This window comes from Lutjanus erythropterus, chromosome 23 (genome assembly GCF_056507025.1).
Source record: "Lutjanus erythropterus isolate fLutEry1 chromosome 23, fLutEry1.hap2, whole genome shotgun sequence".
Lineage (NCBI taxonomy): Eukaryota > Metazoa > Chordata > Actinopteri > Lutjaniformes > Lutjanidae > Lutjanus > Lutjanus erythropterus.
The window spans coordinates 1,203,982-1,220,785 of record NC_139339.1 but is presented as its reverse complement, the minus strand read 5'-3'; the positions used below and the strand labels follow the sequence as shown (position 1 = coordinate 1,220,785).

At 43.6% G+C, this 16,804-nt stretch overlaps 2 protein-coding genes across 2 annotated transcripts; one reads left to right on the top strand and one right to left on the bottom strand.

Moving 5' to 3' along the window:
- Positions 1–2,056: 2,056 nt before the first annotated feature.
- Positions 2,057–4,563, bottom strand: LOC146305171 (uncharacterized). The gene is made up of 2 exons (XM_084712054.1): positions 4,207–4,563; positions 2,057–3,974 (listed from the first exon to the last, which is right to left on the bottom strand). Exons 1-2 carry the CDS (start codon positions 4,331–4,333, stop codon positions 2,821–2,823), a joined length of 1,281 nt encoding a protein of 426 aa, XP_084568180.1. The 5' UTR covers positions 4,334–4,563; the 3' UTR covers positions 2,057–2,820.
- Positions 4,564–9,278: 4,715 nt separating this feature from the next.
- On the top strand, positions 9,279–15,011 carry cyp17a2 (cytochrome P450, family 17, subfamily A, polypeptide 2). The gene is made up of 9 exons (XM_084712041.1): positions 9,279–9,603; positions 10,112–10,232; positions 10,552–10,690; positions 12,427–12,656; positions 12,983–13,069; positions 13,401–13,610; positions 13,691–13,860; positions 14,501–14,604; positions 14,746–15,011. The coding sequence occupies exons 1-9, from the start codon at positions 9,323–9,325 to the stop codon at positions 15,009–15,011; spliced, it is 1,608 nt and encodes a 535-aa protein (XP_084568167.1). The 5' UTR covers positions 9,279–9,322.
- The last annotated feature ends 1,793 nt before the right edge of the window (positions 15,012–16,804 follow it).

Here is a 16,804-nt window from a genome sequence, read left to right as displayed (position 1 = left end):
ATAATCCATACTCTCTTGCGCAGTTACTTGTTTTGGCGCATATTTTGTGGCCTGGACTCACACTGTACTGTGACTTGCAGCAGCTTGATCAGATTCATCTCTGCAGGCGCTTGCTGCCTTCTGCTAACAGTCGGTGCACCAACATCGAAACAAGCATCCACAGAATCAGATGATCGCACATCTTTGTCTTTATGGAAATCTCTTTAAGAGGGAGGCTCTCAAATTTCACCAAAAGCTTTGCAGGCCTGAATGCAGCACACGTCGCACATGTCAACCCTGCAGGAGCCATCGAGAACATTTTAGCATTTTGCAGTCACACAACATTTTGGGGGTGTTTGATTTGTGCCCCTTGCCGTGCTCACCGGGTGGTGCATTAGATCACTGAATGATTAAGATAGATATGACCTTTTTAAAAAATATTCAACTCTAGTCTTGTGATGCCAGACAATCAGAGATCTCACCGCCTGCACCAATACGAGAGCTGCAAAGGACTCACAGCCTCGGTACGTGGGGCGCACGCTCCACCAACTGAGCTGCCACGATACCGACAGTTTAACATATTTACTGTAATAAACAATAAAATGACCACAGTGTGTCACCAGAGATTGAGGAAACATGTTACGCTGAAATACTCGCCTCACTTCACACGAACGCTTCAGCTGCAGTGTCCCCCTTTGACATTTGTTCTGTTTTAGTTTCAGTTTCAGAGTTCAAATTATTGCCTAATGTTCTCTAAATGAGTTGGTTTCTGTTTATGAGTTGTAAGAAATCATTAATAATCTTGTTTCCAGCTGCTAAACTGAGCAAAATGTTCCTGCAGAGCTTCCTGAAGTCTGAGGGGAAACAACTCATTTCAACTATAGATGGTACATTAAAACAGGATTACAACCTACTTTATAGTCTCCAGCTCCAGCTTTTGTTTGAACCACAGCACTCATTTTTACACACATAATAACTTCACATTTTTACTTTAAATGACTTCTGAGTCTACAGTGAAGTTCATTTTAACCCTTATCCTTAATTTTTGTGATCTTTCTGCATTTTTTTTGTGAAAACAAATTGCTGAAGCCAAAGTTTTGTCACAAAATAATTCTGTTACATGTCTTAGGGTATTTTTAGATGGATATAACAAAATCCCGGAGCTCTTTTGGTGGATATACGATGTAAACACCACTGTACTACAAACGCAAACCAGAGCCAGAACACCTCCGAGACAAAGATCTTGTCCTTTGCCTTCAGATTCTGTGTTCATATAAAGATTTCTGGTTGTAGAGATCACTAGAGCACCAAATGTGGATCAGTCCACTGCTGAAAATAGTCCCCAACAAATTCACTACTTCCTGTTTGTTTGATAAAATCACTGAATCTTTTCTCAACAAACTGTTTGTTTCTTTAAAGATTAGAATGAAAGTATAGAAGAAGAACTGACTGATGTTTATCTTCTACGTCCTCGGTGTGAAAATAAAACTGGATGAAACTCTGAAGTCTCTCTGGGCTGCTGTTACCATGGCAACGTGACCTTGACAGTTCAGAGAACTGAACACAGTTAAACTGACAGAACTAATGGGACCATTTGTTGCCTGGCAACAGCAGCCTGTTGATAAGTGGAACCGGAAGTACAGAGAGTTTTGTGACGGCGAGTGGAGCGATGATGAAGACGAGGATCTTACTGATGATGATGATGATGATGATGATGATGATGATGATGATGATGATGATGATGAAGACGAGGATCTTACTGATGATGATTATGATGAGGATCTTACTGATGAAGACACTGATGACGATGATGATGAAGACGAGAATCTTACTGATGACGATGAAGACGACGATGATGATGATGGTGATGATGATGAAGATGAGGATCTTACTGATGATGATGATGATGATGAAGACGAGGATGATGATGATGATGATGACGAGGATGATGATGATGATGATGATGACGATGATGATGATGAAGACGAGGATGATGATGACGACGATGATGATGATGATGATGATGATGATGATGATGATGAAGCAGAGGAAACAGACCGGACTCATCGTTTCTGCTTGTTTGTTTGTTTGTTTATTGACAGCGGCGACAGCGTTGGCGGCGGCAGCGGACGCCTCCATGCAGAACATTAACGTGCACAGCCATGTGTGCTACTCAGATCTCAGCTCACACTGAGCTGGTGTGTTTATCTTTACAGTTCAGACACATATCCCACAATGCATCAGTGCTTCATACCAACACTGGAGCTCAAAGCTGCACTGAACCATCAGAATGAAAATTATATAATAAAAATCATTCAGTGTCGACTTACAATCATTTCATAGAAAAGTGACATCATCATTGCACATTAATCGCCATAGAAACCTGGCAGCTTCTTCTTCTCTATAAATATACACACTCTGATAGTAAAACAGTAGAGAGGTAGACAAACGTCTATAAAAATAGAGATCATGTGATACAAACATAGAGTCAGATATAAAGACATAAAAAGATTTAAATCACCACATTCTGACGTTTTTCACAGTCACGTCCTCATGCATGAAATATTTTACAGACTGCTCCTTTACAGCAGGGACACTGTCCTCAGATCAGTCTCAGTTCAAAGTGCCCTGTCGGTCTCCAGGTGAACCAGCTGCTCCAGGATCAGCAACATTACCCACAATCCACCTGTCCAGGACTCTGCACGCCGGAGTTAAAGTCCTCTGAACACCTTTAAACTCCCGCTTTCAGTGTGACGTCACATGGAAACGTCTCTCCGACGTCTTTCCGGTTGACGGTTAATTCACTCCCAGCAGCCGCAGCGGCCAATCGGCGCCGCCGGCTCACACACCTGCAGGTGCGTTCAGCGCGAGGGAGTAGGCGGCCATCATCTGCGCGCGCAGTTGCTGCTTGACGTGCACGCGCCCGTGCCTCTTCCTCTCGTCGCTGCGCGCGAACCTCTTGCCACACACGTCGCACGAGAAGGGCTTCTCCCCGGTGTGCGTACGCGTGTGCGTGGTCAGGTGGTCGCTGCGGCTGAAGCTGCGCGCGCAAATGGTGCACTGGAAGGGCTTCTGTCCCGTGTGGATGCGCACGTGCCTGTTGAGCTCGTCGGAGCGCGAGAAGCGGCGCTCGCACCCCTGTACGGTGCACGTGAAGGGCTTCACCTTGATCGCGGGCTTACCGGAAGCTCTGCGGCCCCCGCGGGAAGGTTTGGGGGCTCCCTGCGCGTGCACGCCGCTGATGTTGACTATCGGGAACGCGCCCTGCAGGAGGGAGGAAAGCAGGTGCGCGTCCAGGGTGGAAGGGAGGGGGGAAGGGGAGGGGAGCTCCGTCTTTACTCCCGGTCTGCTGATGACGTAGCTGCCGGAGTCCCCCCCGGTCAGCCAATCCTCCAGTGGCTCCTGCTTCACCTCACAGCCCGCCTTCAGCTCGCTCTGCGCGGCCTCGGAGCTCAGCAGAGAGTCGATGAAATCCGCCACATCCACCTGTTGCTCCAGGACCGACAGCGGGAGCAGAGCGTCCGCGCTGCCCGGGTACAGAGCATCATTCCCGGCCACTGAGGATTGCTCACACCCGCTGCTGCAGCTGGAGCTCAAAAACTCGCTCTTCACCACCACCGGCTGTGAGAGGGAGGCGGGGGGCAGCTGCTGAGCTGCGGCCAGCGGAGGGAGGCTCACCTCGGAGATGGGAGCCGGAGCGAAGAGCGGGTGCGAGGAGGAGGCTGCAGCCGGGGAGGGCGCTGCAGAGCTGGGGTCTCCCTGCTGTTCCATCTCGGTGCAGATCCCGACGATCTCTGTGATCATGTTGAGAATCGCGTCCGCGGTGCTGCTCAGCCCCGCCGCCGCTGCTGCTGCTGATGTGGCCGGTACCGGTTCTGGTGCCTCCGTGAAGAAGCTGCCGGTGTAGCCGAGGGATGGAGAGAGAGTGTCCGAGGAGCAGTCACTGAAGTCGGAGAAGAAATCAGAGTCCGAGGCGTCAGTTCCCGGAGAGAAGACTGAGGAAGAGGAGGAGGAAGAGGAGGAGGAGGTGTTATTGTCATTGCATAATAATCTGCTCCTCAGTGTGGAGGCGATCAGCTGCCTCCACACCAACAGATCAATATGAACATGCAGCTGCAGCCTGATGCATTATGGGTCATTGGTATCACTGCAGCTCTTCATTAACATGCACATTTAACCAATCAATAAACTAAATATCAAACATATTGATTATTGATTATCGCTCACCTTGGCAGAAAGGTGATCCCACGTCAGACTCAACTCCGTCGCTGGGGCTCGAGCCCACACTGTCCACCCAGGCGCTGCACGCGTCCTCAAACTCTGACATGAAGCTGTCCTCGCGCTCCAGCAGCATGCTGTGGTCTGTTACTGGTGTCTGTGGTGCGGTCAGTCGGTGAACAGGTCGGTAACTGGTCCCGTTAGTCCGCTCGGTGCTGCTGAGGCTGAAGATGCTGCCGGGCTCCTCCGCTCGCTGCCCGTTTTATACTCTCCGTCTCCTAGGTAACTCCCGGCCCGGCCTTATTGGTCCGCACCAGCGCGAGGGATTCCCCCCGCCGCGAGCTTCGTAGCTGCCCAAACATGGGCCGCATCCGGCTCTGACGGCGGGTATCCCCATACCATAAAAGGAGAGGCGGGAGAGCGACGTAACACGAGAGCGGAGAGAGGGGTTTCCTCCACTGCGGCAACACAGCGACAAATTATACAACAACCAGCAACCAGCAGCAGGTTGATGCAGGAGGGCGGAGGAGAGGATGGAGGAGAGGATGGATGGAGAGGATGGAGGAGAGGATGGATGGAGAGGATGGAGGAGAGGATGGAGGAGTGCAGGGATGGAGAGGATGGAGGAGAGGATGGAGGAGAGGATGGAGGAGTGCAGGGATGGAGAGGATGGAGGAGAGGATGGAGGAGTGCAGGGATGCAGCAGAGGATGGAGGGATGATGGAGGGACAGAGGAGATGTATTATATTTGTTGTTATTGACACATTTCTGCAGAAACACAATGTGTTGCTTCATATGCAGCCTATGGGATAATTTTGCCATGAGTTTAGCTGCACAGGCAGACCATTTATATCTCACTGCCTGGTTGCATAAACCCCCTTAAATGTATAATATGCAACATTTTCCTTCAAAAACAATAGACTGTCAGTGTGTGGTGGTCTGTATCTGCAGAGACTCTGCAGCCCTCTGTCTGTATTTCCTCCTTTTGTGTCTCATTATTGGGACGTCTGATGTGTTTACAAACAACTCAGACAAATCCTGCCATCTTTAAAAGGAAGCTAGCAAACAATGTAACCTTTTAACTTTTTAGCTAACTAGCAAACAATGTGATGGTTTAACTTTTAGCTAACAAGTAATGTCATATTTTGTTATTGAACCAGTAATACTGAAACAAAATGTGCTTTGGGACAACTTTGCCCTGAGTTCAGCCACACAGGCAGTAGTTAGCAAACAATGTAACATTTTGGCAACATTTTAGTTAGAAAACAACATAACATTTTGTGAGCTTTTTAAAAAAGATAACAATCAATGCCAATGTTTTGTTAACTTTTTAGTTAACTATTAAACAACTGAATGTTTAATGCCTCTTAGGTTTGGATGTAGACCTTCACACTAGTTACAGTCATAATGGAGCACAAGTGCACTTTAGTTGCCATGGTTACACTTGGGTCTACAAAGTGCGACACTTATCTCATGTCTCATGTTTGGAGGATGGCATAAAAAAACAAGAGCAAAGTGAAGAATGGATTAAACATCTTAATTTGCGCAAACATATGTTGTGAATGTTAGCATGTCCAGCTAACTAGCATCCTAGCTGCAGTTACGTTTGCTCCAGCCAGACTTGTGCTCGATACCACTGCATTTACCAAACTCTAATTATCATTTATTTCCACTAGGGGTTGCATTGCAGATTTGTTAGAAGTTTGACCTCGCTCTCTTAGCCGGGTTAGCTTAGCTGTTATCTCAGTTGTCTTCCTGAGGCGATGCCAGTCCAGCTGGTGACCTAAGTTGATACCTGCAGTTTCTTTTCCAATGTTAATTAGCATATTTCTGTTATCTATACATATATACGTCATATTTCACCATCCGACAAATGTTTTGCTGCTAATGTAGCTTTAGCCTCAGTCTGTTAGCATCAACATTGTTAAGTAACTCTATAGATTTCAATATTTCAGACACGTTTAGAGGATTTAAAATGTGTCAGATGGAAACATTAAAAAATAATCTGCAGACTTCTGGAATTCTTTAAGCACTAGCACTTACTTACATTAGCTAACTACACTTGAAGTCTGCTAACTTTAGCCAACAGAATTCACAGTCATCAGTTAGAAATGAGAGTCTACTTTTGTTTACTTCTCTGTGGAATCAAAGACCACAGAGATTTCAATGTTAAATCAGCTTCTGTTAGCACCGCAAACTATATTATGTGCAATATGGAACACTAAAGGTCAATTCTGTCAACAAGTATTCTTATTTGCCTCCTCACCTGTCTGAGTTTTGGTTCAGTTTGTTGATGTTAAAGCCTTTTTAATAACACATTTGCTCATATTAAATGACACAAAGTGTTATTTGCTTTTGCACAGTGAAAAAGGAAGAATATTAGCTGCTGTCTTAAATAGATAAAATGACATTTGGGAGTAAAATGTCTCAACAAAACCTGCTATTTTTGTGGCAGCCATGTTTTCCAGTCATCATCTCGTGCTCATAAATAAACACAAACGCAGAAACACGACTGGGGACATATTAGTCAATGGTATTTCAGTGAAGAACGACATAAAAACAGCCGGTGTGTGTGTGTGTGTGTGTGTGTGTGTGTGTGTGTGTGTGTGTGTGTGTTGTTTTCTGCCCGTGTCGCACTGACGAGCTCACAGCTCTGCAGTGCTGCAGAGAGGTCGAGAGACTCAGAGAGAAAACACACAGAGAGAGAGATTATTACATATTACTGCCCCACATGTGACATTCCTGCACATCAACGCTCAGCAGCCGCTGCTGTGATGCTGTCGCCATGGAAACGGGAGGAGATTCAGGCCAGGCATTATATAAAGGGAAGTCAGAAATAGAAGCTGCTGGTTTTTATTCTTCTTTAATGTTTTTTAATGAAGCTAACATGAATTAATATCAGCAGGACGACTGAGGTGAATTCAGCCCCACTGATGGAATGTTACCAAGTAGGGGAGACTGGGGACAGTTGCAACCAGTTGGTGTTGGAGATTTTCTAGAGAAAATATTTTCTGGTTTCCCCTCTGAATCTATCTCTGATTGGTCTTATTTTGTGTTACAAGAAGAAACATGGTTGGAGTTTGATATAAGAATACAAAGAAATATTTTTTTTATGAATGTTTTTAGCATTTATTGTAAAATATGTGCAGAATCTGACTGAGGAAGTGATGTAAAAGGGTTGAAAAGACATTTTTCATTTCATCTTGAGTTTAAAGATAATGCCGATTTAAACCTCCTCTCAGAAGAAACAAGTTAACTACTAAAACCCAACTTTTGTTCAAAATAATACTGTATTTTCCTGTTGGCTTCAACACATTCAGAGTTCTTTAGCATCATCTTCTGGTCACCAGAGGAACTGCAGCTTTAAGCTCCTGAATATTAATATTCAGGGTTTCTGTTCCTGGACGAAGACGTTACCGAGACCATCATCTCTTCATGTTCAGGTGCTGCTTACGTGTTTGTTTTCACCCAGACGGACAAAAATAACCAATCGGACGTCCAGGCTGATGACCGCAGCGGATGACGCCGCAGAAAGACGGACAGGATCCCTCTCACATGAGACCAGCGTGTGGAACGACTGTATCAAGAACCAGGATGATGGAAGGATATGTGAGGGGGCGAAGTATAAGAGAGACTGTTGCCATGGCGCTGTGCCACCTTCTGTTCCCTCCACCTGTTACAAATAACACACACACACACACACACACACACACACACATACACACGCACACATGCACACACGCACACACACTCTGGTAGAGCTACATGAGTGTATTCTGTGTCGTGGCGTCAGAAATTCTCCGGCCTTCAGATTCTGTTGTCTTCAGGCGCTGACGCACAATTTATATATCTGTCACAGAAACCAGTCAGAAACCAGTCAGACACCAGTCAGACACCAGTCAGACACCAGTCAGACACCAGTCAGATAGAAACCAGTCAGAGACCTGTCAAAAACCAGCTAGAGACCACTCAGAAACCAGTCAGTCACCAGTCAGAGACCAGTCAGAAAAAGTCACATAAACCAGTCAGTCACCAGTCAGAAAAAGTCACATAAACCAGTCAGTCACCAGTCAGAAAAAAATCACATAAACCAGTCAGTCACCAGTCAGAAAAAGTCACATAAACCAGTCAGTCACCAGTCAGAGACCAGTCAGATAAACTAGTCAGTCACCAGTCAGAAAAAGTCACATAAACCAGTCAGTCACCAATCAGAGACCAGTCAGATAAACCAGTCAGACACTAGTCAGATAGAAACCAGTCAGAAACCAGTCAGACACCAGTCAGAGACCAGTCAGATAAACCAGTCAGACACCAGTCAGATAAACCAGTCAGACACTAGTCAGATAGAAACCAGTCAGAAACCAGTCAGACACCAGTCAGAGACCAGTCAGACACCAGTCAGACACCAGTCAGAGACCAGTCAGATAAACTAGTCAGTCACCAGTCAGAAAAAGTCACATAAACCAGTCAGTCACCAGTCAGAGACCAGTCAGATAAACCAGTCAGACACTAGTCAGATAGAAACCAGTCAGACACTAGTCAGATAGAAACCAGTCAGACACCAGTCAGACACCAGTCAGATAAACCAGTCAGATATAAACTGGTATAATGAGAGTTCTCCTAAACTGAAGAACCCTGTATGGTTCTAGTCAGAGCGTGGAACCCTACAGGTCTGATCAGATTCACTTCACACCAACAGGTTGTTTCCGTTTCTAAACTCGTCGTCTTTAACCGACGCCGACTTGAGTGACATCACCTGAGGACATTTATCAGACTGTCAGTGTTATAAACAGGAAGTTCATAAGCCGCTTATAAAGGTTACATTCACAGACTCAGGTTGATTATAATGACTCAGACCAAAGTGCCTGATGGGAAAGGCTGTCTGTCTCTCCTTTAAGGTTGCCATGGCAACCGGTGACATGCAGCCTGATAACATCAAGGCTGGTTGACCAAGATAAACACACACACACACACACACCATGGTCAGGGTGAGGACACACACACACACACATCAGTAATAACAACAGACACACACACACACGACCTCTGACCTCTCCAAGGTCCGTCCCTGTGAGACAGATTAAAACCAGGACTCTTCGTCCTCCGTCCTCAGTCCATCACAGCCATGTTCGCTCGTCTCCTCTCCTCTCTGACTGCCATCATGTCTCCTCTCCTCCTCCCTTCATCCTTCTCTCCGTCCCTCTTCCTCATCTTCTTCATCATCGCAGCAGTCGTCTTCTTCCTCGTCTCACACCGCTCCAGTCCCGTCTCCAAACCTCCGTCCTCTCCTCCTCCTCCAGCTCGGGTCTCCATCCCCTGTCTGCCCCGACTCCCCGTCCTCGGCAGCCTCCCCTGGCTGGGAGGAGGCCTCCCTCCACACCTGCTCTTCACCCAGCTGGCCCACAGGTGAGAACTCGCTAGAAGAACTCGTCAAAGTTTAGAAGAACTCATTAAACTTTAGAGAAACCCGAAAATGTTTGGAAGAACTCGTTAATTTTTGGAAGAACTTGTTAATGCTTGGAAGAACTCCTGACATTTGAAGGAACGTGTAGATGTTTGGAAATATTTGACAGAAATGATTACGTTTGGAAGAACTCGAATGTTTAGAACTTGGAACTTGGAACTCTAAAATTTGCAAGAACCATTTAACATTTGGAAGAACTTGTTACAAATTAGAAGGAGAACTCATGGATGCTCAGAAGAACCTGTTAAAGTTTAGATGCTTTCTAGTTTCCTTTAAAAAGTTTCATCAGTTGTTTTTAATGTTCAACTTGTACGTTCTACGACAGAGACTAACAGTATCACTACACACTCGTTTTACTTCTAATAACTTTGGGAACAAATCTTCAACTCGATCCTCAACAGAACCAGTGACGGAACCTCGTGTGTGTGTGTGTGTGTGTGTGTGTCCCAGGTACGGTTCTCTGTTCTCTCTCTACCTCGGTCCTCACTACACCGTGGTGGTGAACAACCATCGACACGCCAAAGAGGTTCTGCTCCAGAGGGGGCGGGACTTCGCCGGACGCCCCAGCATGGTGAGACACCCGGAGACACGATACTGAGAGCTGATTGGCTGCTTATATTTAAAAACATTTCATCATTTATTTTCCCTTAACTGTCCTGCAGAACCTACAGATGCTGAAACTGATCCATCTGTTTAAAGTAAAGAAGTAGTGTAACAGATTACTCTACACAGACAGTAATATAAAAAGTATCTTATTACTTTCAAATACAAGTAAACAGGAATATGTAATATATTACATTTTGATAATAATTTCTCACAGTAAGAACAGCATGAAGTTCTAATGAAGTTCTGTGATTTAGTTTTTTTAATGCATCCTGTTTCCTGCTCAGGTGACGACTGACCTGCTGACCAGAGGAGGTAAAGACATCGCCTTCTCAGATTACTCTCCTCTCTGGAAATCTCACCGCCGCCTCGTCCACAACTCCTTCACTCTGTTCGGAGAAGGAACGAGCCGCCTGCAGGACATCGGTACTCGGATTCACTGTCTCTATCTAAAGCACAACACTCACTGCATCTTCACCAGAACCAGAACCAGAACCTGAACCTGAACCTGCTCCAGACCACATCAGACTCAAACACACCAGATAAAACAGATTTAACCAGAAAGATGTCAGCTGGTCAGAGACGAGTCAAACGTTTTCCTTTAAAGCACCAGCATGTATTTAAAGGGATTTATTGACACCAAAGGCAGAAATGTAAAATGTAATATACAGTATTTAAGCAGTGAATTTATTTCCTCCATACAGGATATGATGATGTCTCTGTCTAATTAATGGACAAATTAATGAATTGTAATATATTAGTACTTTTATTATATTATTATATTTACTGATTGTATGAATAGTTTAAGAGGTAAAATAAACCCTTAAATCTGATCAAAAAACATTAAAGCCATCTACTAACTTAAAGAGACAAAATAGTGAAAAGATTTAAAATGTAAATTAAAGGGAAAGTCATGTACTCCTAAAATCTATTTAATAGAACTTGATTTATTCCTTAAAATAGATGGAGAGAACATTAAAGGAACAAATTAAGGGGAAGGATTCTGTATTTTTGAAGTTGACTTAATTTGATAATTAAGGCTTTTTTAAATTACTCTGGCAGAAGATCTCTGGCCACGCAGCTAAACATCTTGATGTAATGTTAAGGGATTCTTTTTCATAGTCATATAAAAACAAACAAACAAACAAACAAGCAGCCATGTCAGTTAAAACAAAAGTAAAATCAAAACAGAGTGAGTCCTCCTCTCATCACAGCAGCTTTGTCTGATTCTGGTGGCGTTTATTCCACCGACTTCACCTTCATACTGAGAGGAACTGGTTTGTTTTCAGGGTTAAATTAAGGGTTAATTAATGTTATTTTTAAGGGACCCTTAGTTCACAGTGACGTAAAAGACAAACCAAACAAGCAGCGACATCAGAAACTAAACCAGAGTGAAGCCTCTTCTCATTTAAACAGCTTTGTTCTCAGTGTTTACCTCCGTATCTCTTCAGTCTGACGTCTCGCTGCTTCACGGTGAGTTGTGGAAAGATTATAACCGGTTATAACGAGTCCTATCCGGCCGGGAAGGTTCTGAGCACAGCTACAGACAGGCAGGATGAAGGTTTACTTCTTTAAGAGACAGTCCAACAGGTGAGCAGCACGCGCCATCTTGATTTGAATCCCCGGTAGGTTGGGAGATGGGCGGAGCTTAAACTGCGCGGGTGAGTTGGTGGGCGTGTCCAACTCCCGGCGGGAAGTTTTTTTTTTTTTTTTTTTTTTTTTTTTTTTTAAATCTTCATTTACAAACAACAACAGCTGGGTCTTTACAAAACTACACTTTAAAAATGTGAAAACTTTGAACCAGCAAGGAAATTAATTTATTTAAATTCTCCTTTTTGTTTTTTTGATAATGACATGTTTTCAAAATAATGACTTTGTGTATATGTTTTCTCAAAATAATGAGAGATGAGATACTAACTCATATTTTCAATAAAGTTTCTCATTATTTTGAGATATTAAGTCTTTATTTTGAATAAGTTTGTCATTATAATGACTTTAAATAACAACAGAGAAAATGAGCTCTGTTTATATTTTAATATAAACTTTAATTTTTTAAACTGTAAATATTGAAGTACATTTATGAACATAAATAAATGATGTTTTCTGAAGTTAAAATGAACAGATTTCATTTGAATTTCTCCTCCACCTGTTTCTCTCTCCAGTGTTGTCCTCAGTGGACAGTCTGTGTGCTGAGCTGTTGTCCAATGGGAGGCGTGGCTTCGACCCGTCTCCTGCGGTGACCAGGGCCGTCACCAACGTCGTCTGCATGTTGGTGTTCAGCGCCACCTATCACCATGGCGATGCTGAGCTGCAGGAGGTGATCCGATACAACGACGGCATCGTGCAGACGATCACCAGAGGAGGACTGGTGGACATTTACCCCTGGATGAAGGTACGTCCAACCGAAACCTGGTCCTTAACCCTGAAACAGTCCTTGAAAAAAAGTAAGAGACAAAGACAAAACATCTTCATTCTTCATGAATCTCAATTTCCAAAAATCTCTTTGCTTTCCATAAAAATGTCCTCACTTTCTTTAAATGTCCTTACTTCCTTAAAATGTTGTAAAATGTCAAAAATGTCTTCAGTCTTCCAAAAACTTCCACACTTTGAAAAAATGTCCTCACTTTCCAAAAAAAAGTTTTTACTTAACTCTTGTATCTAAAACCATATTTGTTCTTATAAAGCGGCTCACACTGACCATCTGTGTCTGTCCCTCAGGTCTTTCCTAACAAGTGTCTCAGTAAACTGAAGGAGTGTATCACCGTCAGAGACAGACTGCTGTCACACAAACTGGAGGAGCACAAGGTAACGTTGGATTAATCCAGAACATCAAGATGTTTAAAACAACAGTTTTATTATTGAATTTACTAAGTTAAATCGATGGAAACGTACCAGGAGTGAATCTCTGACTGGCTTTAATTCATTTTGACCAGGCTTTTATTTAAGACCCGGCTTTTATTTTGAGGAAATATATTAACTTCTCAAACAACAAATTAACTTTTCAAAGACAATATTAACGTCAGAGAAGATAATATCATGTTGAACAAATTATTAATTTGTCAAACAAGATTTGAGGTGGTAAAGAAATCTTATAAACGAGAAAGAATTCTGCCCCTCCTCTCTGACCTGTATCCAGGCGTCGCTGAGTGACGGTGACCCCCGTGACCTTCTGGACGCCTTGCTAAAGGGCCAGATGGACAGTGGGCGGGGTCAAAAGTCACATGAGGACGAGAGGATCACAGACGACCACGTCCTGATGACGGCAGCCGAGGCTTTTGGAGCCGGAGTGGAGACGACGTCCACCACGCTGCTGTGGATCCTGGCCTATCTGCTGCACCATCCGGAGGTGAAATTAGCATTGTGGCTACATTTATAGAACTGTTTGTGCTAGAGCTAACGAGGGACACTGTGCCCCGCCCCCTCCAGGTTCAGGAGCGCGTGCAGAAGGAGCTGGATGAACATGTGGGCAGCGAGCGACCAGTGTGCATGTCTGACCGCAGCCGGCTGACGTACCTGGACTGTGTCATCAATGAGGGCATGAGGATCCGCCCGGTCAGCCCCGTGTTGATCCCGCACACCGCCATGACCGACAGCAGGTCCGCCTTCACTAAAGCCTGGAGTATACTCCACTCTGATTTTTACCCTTCAATTACGCTGGAAAATATGTTAATTAAAAGATCAAACTATTGGCTATTAAATTAAATTATTTGTCTAAAAATAGAAAGTTTACCAGAGTTTGAGCAGCTTTACTGCCTTTTTTAGACCAGGAAGTGAGACAGGGGTCCTTAGGGTATAGCTGACCCTTTTTATGCCTGATTAAATTCTATATTTAAAGGGTTTTATCTTGAAAATACTCAGGGTTCTACTGAGAGCCTTTTTATATTACAAGGGCTTTATCTAGAACCCACCTAGGGGTTCTACAGAGAACCCTTTTATATTCCAAGGGTTTATTGAGGACACACTCAGGAGATTCTACAGAGAACCTTTTTATATTATGGTACAAAGAACCCTTGATCAAAGAAATTCAAGAGACTGTCTTAGTACTCAAAGAATTCTTTCTTCCAAAAAGGGTTCTTTGGATGAAAAGGGTTCTTAAAGGAACTCTTAGTCTTACAAAGAACAAACTGTTTCTTGAGATAGGAGATAGGGAAGCAAATGGTTCTGCACAGAACCTCAGTCCTTCAGGAGGAACCCTTATTTGTCCTGTTAGACACCCCGTCTCTCTCTCTGTTGTAGTATTGGAGGTCACTCTGTCCGTCGTGGGACTCGTGTTCTGGTCAACATGTGGTCGATTCACCACGACCCCGAACACTGGGACAAACCCGACCTGTTCAACCCAGGTAACACACACACACACACACACACACACACACACACACAAACAAACACACACACACACAAACACAACCACCTTGCTGGAAATACCTCATTTTCAAAAGAGCACCTGAACACACCGCCTTCCTGTTTTCCTGTCTTCCCAGATCGTTTCCTTGACGATCAGGGCCAGCGGGTCACGCCCACCTGCTTCCTGCCATTCGGGGCGGGACCTCGAGTCTGCGTCGGCGAATCGTTGGCCAGGCTGGAGCTCTTCCTCTTCTTGTCCTCTCTGCTACAGCGAATGAGCTTCAGGCTGCCAGACGGGGCTCCCCCGCCCAACCTGCAGGGGCGGCTGGGGGTGGTCTTGCAGCCATTACCTTATAAGGTTGTTGTTACGGCGAGGGCGGGGTGGGAGGGCAGGGGAAAATGAAAGGGGGAGGGGCTGATAGTCCAGCTGGATGGCAGGACAAAGAAACATAAAACAGTTTTTGCCTTGCTAAAGTTTTACAGAATAAACGTTAAAATCCTCCGGTGGAAATTAATTAAAGAAATTAAACAATTTTTTTCAGCCAAAAATGATTTGTCTCCATCTCTTCCCTCGTCTCTCACGACAGTGAATTTCAGCCCAGTATCATAGCAAAACTGATTCTCTTAAGTGTTTTTTTTATGATGCTGAACCAATTTTTTATGCATATAAATCACTAGCCCTTAGTCTGTTAGCTCAATGCTAACAAATAATGTAAATTCCTATTAACAAACTAATGAATATTAGCACTGCAAACACATAAATATTATCCTGTTCATCTAGAGTTTAGAGTTAGCTAACAGCTCCATATAACAACCTTCTCAACAAAAAAGACATGAACAGGATGTTTTTTTTTTAACTTCACCCTTTTGTCACTTCAAGCTAATGCTATGCTAGTTTATTTTAAAACATACAATAAATGTATGGCTTCAACTGTTTCAGCCGTTTACACAAAGAACTGAAGTGTTTAATGAATTAAATTTGATCGACATTATGTGATGAGTTTTTCTTTTCTTCTAAACATATTTTCTATGAATAAACATTTTAAATTAAAAATAAATTATGATGTTAACAGAGCTGTAATTCTTAAGATTCTTACTGTTTTTAAATAAATAAATAAATAAATAAATAAATAATGGTTTACCTCCAGAATCTTGATGATGTTTTGTTTCCATCATCAACTGGATGATTATGATTCTGCTTCATGAACGAGACAAACAGGTCGTAGATTTAACAGTTTTATTCAGTATATCTTCACACACTTTTAGAACAGGCTGGTTTAGTTAGGTCACACACATACATCCACACATACACACTCACTATTAATTTAGTAATACTAATAATTAGCATTGTTATCATCATAATATTAAGGGACTTTAATCTTTTCTCTGCTTCCTTCCGACTCCTCCGACAGAAACCTCATGCAAACAGGAAGGACAGGAGAGAAGAGATGACGAGATAAAAACATTCTTCAGACGGAGGGAAGGAACAGACAGACGTTTTAGTAAATTAAAGAACGTTGTCAAACACCACAGGTGAAGCTGCTCCTCGTGGAACAAGTGAAAGTTGATCAAAGAGCCAAAATGGTGAACAATTAACAAGGCCAAAGTTCAGAGTTTAATAAAACTGACTGGGTTCACATTTCAATCAGGGTTTCAATGTGAACGGAGATGGAACTTTTCACATTAAAGAAACCGGGTCACAACGACATGAAAAAACAGCCTCATGCCTAATAAATTCATCAGATAATCCACACCATAAGTTTCCCTCAAACTACCAAGGCTGACTGTTTTTACAGCTAAAAAACATCCATCGAATCTCTTCAGACGACAGGATCACATGACGGATTTCCATTTTTATCCCGTATTCCTGCACCGTGACGCACCATTAGCAGCCGTGATCACAACTTGTGATTCAGTTTTTTCTACAAGACGGGAAAAGTGTTTCTTGCAATAAGCACCTGTGACCTTCACCTCGTCGTCTACCCAGATCACTTAGTCTTTTTTTTGTCCTGACTCATCTGTAAAACTGTTCTGATGATTAAATTGTAGAAGAAGTCTAGACTTCCTGCAGCTGCTTCACAGTCAAACAGTTCAGGGATCAAGGTGAACAGACAGGGAAGTACTTTTCATTCCTGTAAATGTCTTAGAGGACTTCAGAGGTGCTGATGACTGTTGGGACCAAGTTGGACCAGGTCT

Bases quoted from the DNA above. Each gene is read 5' to 3' on its own strand.
- LOC146305171 (XM_084712054.1), bottom strand. From the start codon at position 4,333: ATGCTGCTGGAGCGCGAGGACAGCTTCATGTCAGAGTTTGAGGACGCG. The intron at 3,975-4,206 runs GTGAGCGATAAT...CCTCTTCCTCAG, and splicing joins GGGATCACCTTTCTGCCAAG to TCTTCTCTCCGGGAACTGAC.
- cyp17a2 (XM_084712041.1), top strand. From the start codon at position 9,323: ATGTTCGCTCGTCTCCTCTCCTCTCTGACTGCCATCATGTCTCCTCTC. The intron at 13,070-13,400 runs GTAACGTTGGAT...ACCTGTATCCAG, and splicing joins ACAAACTGGAGGAGCACAAG to GCGTCGCTGAGTGACGGTGA. The intron at 13,611-13,690 runs GTGAAATTAGCA...CGCCCCCTCCAG, and splicing joins ATCTGCTGCACCATCCGGAG to GTTCAGGAGCGCGTGCAGAA.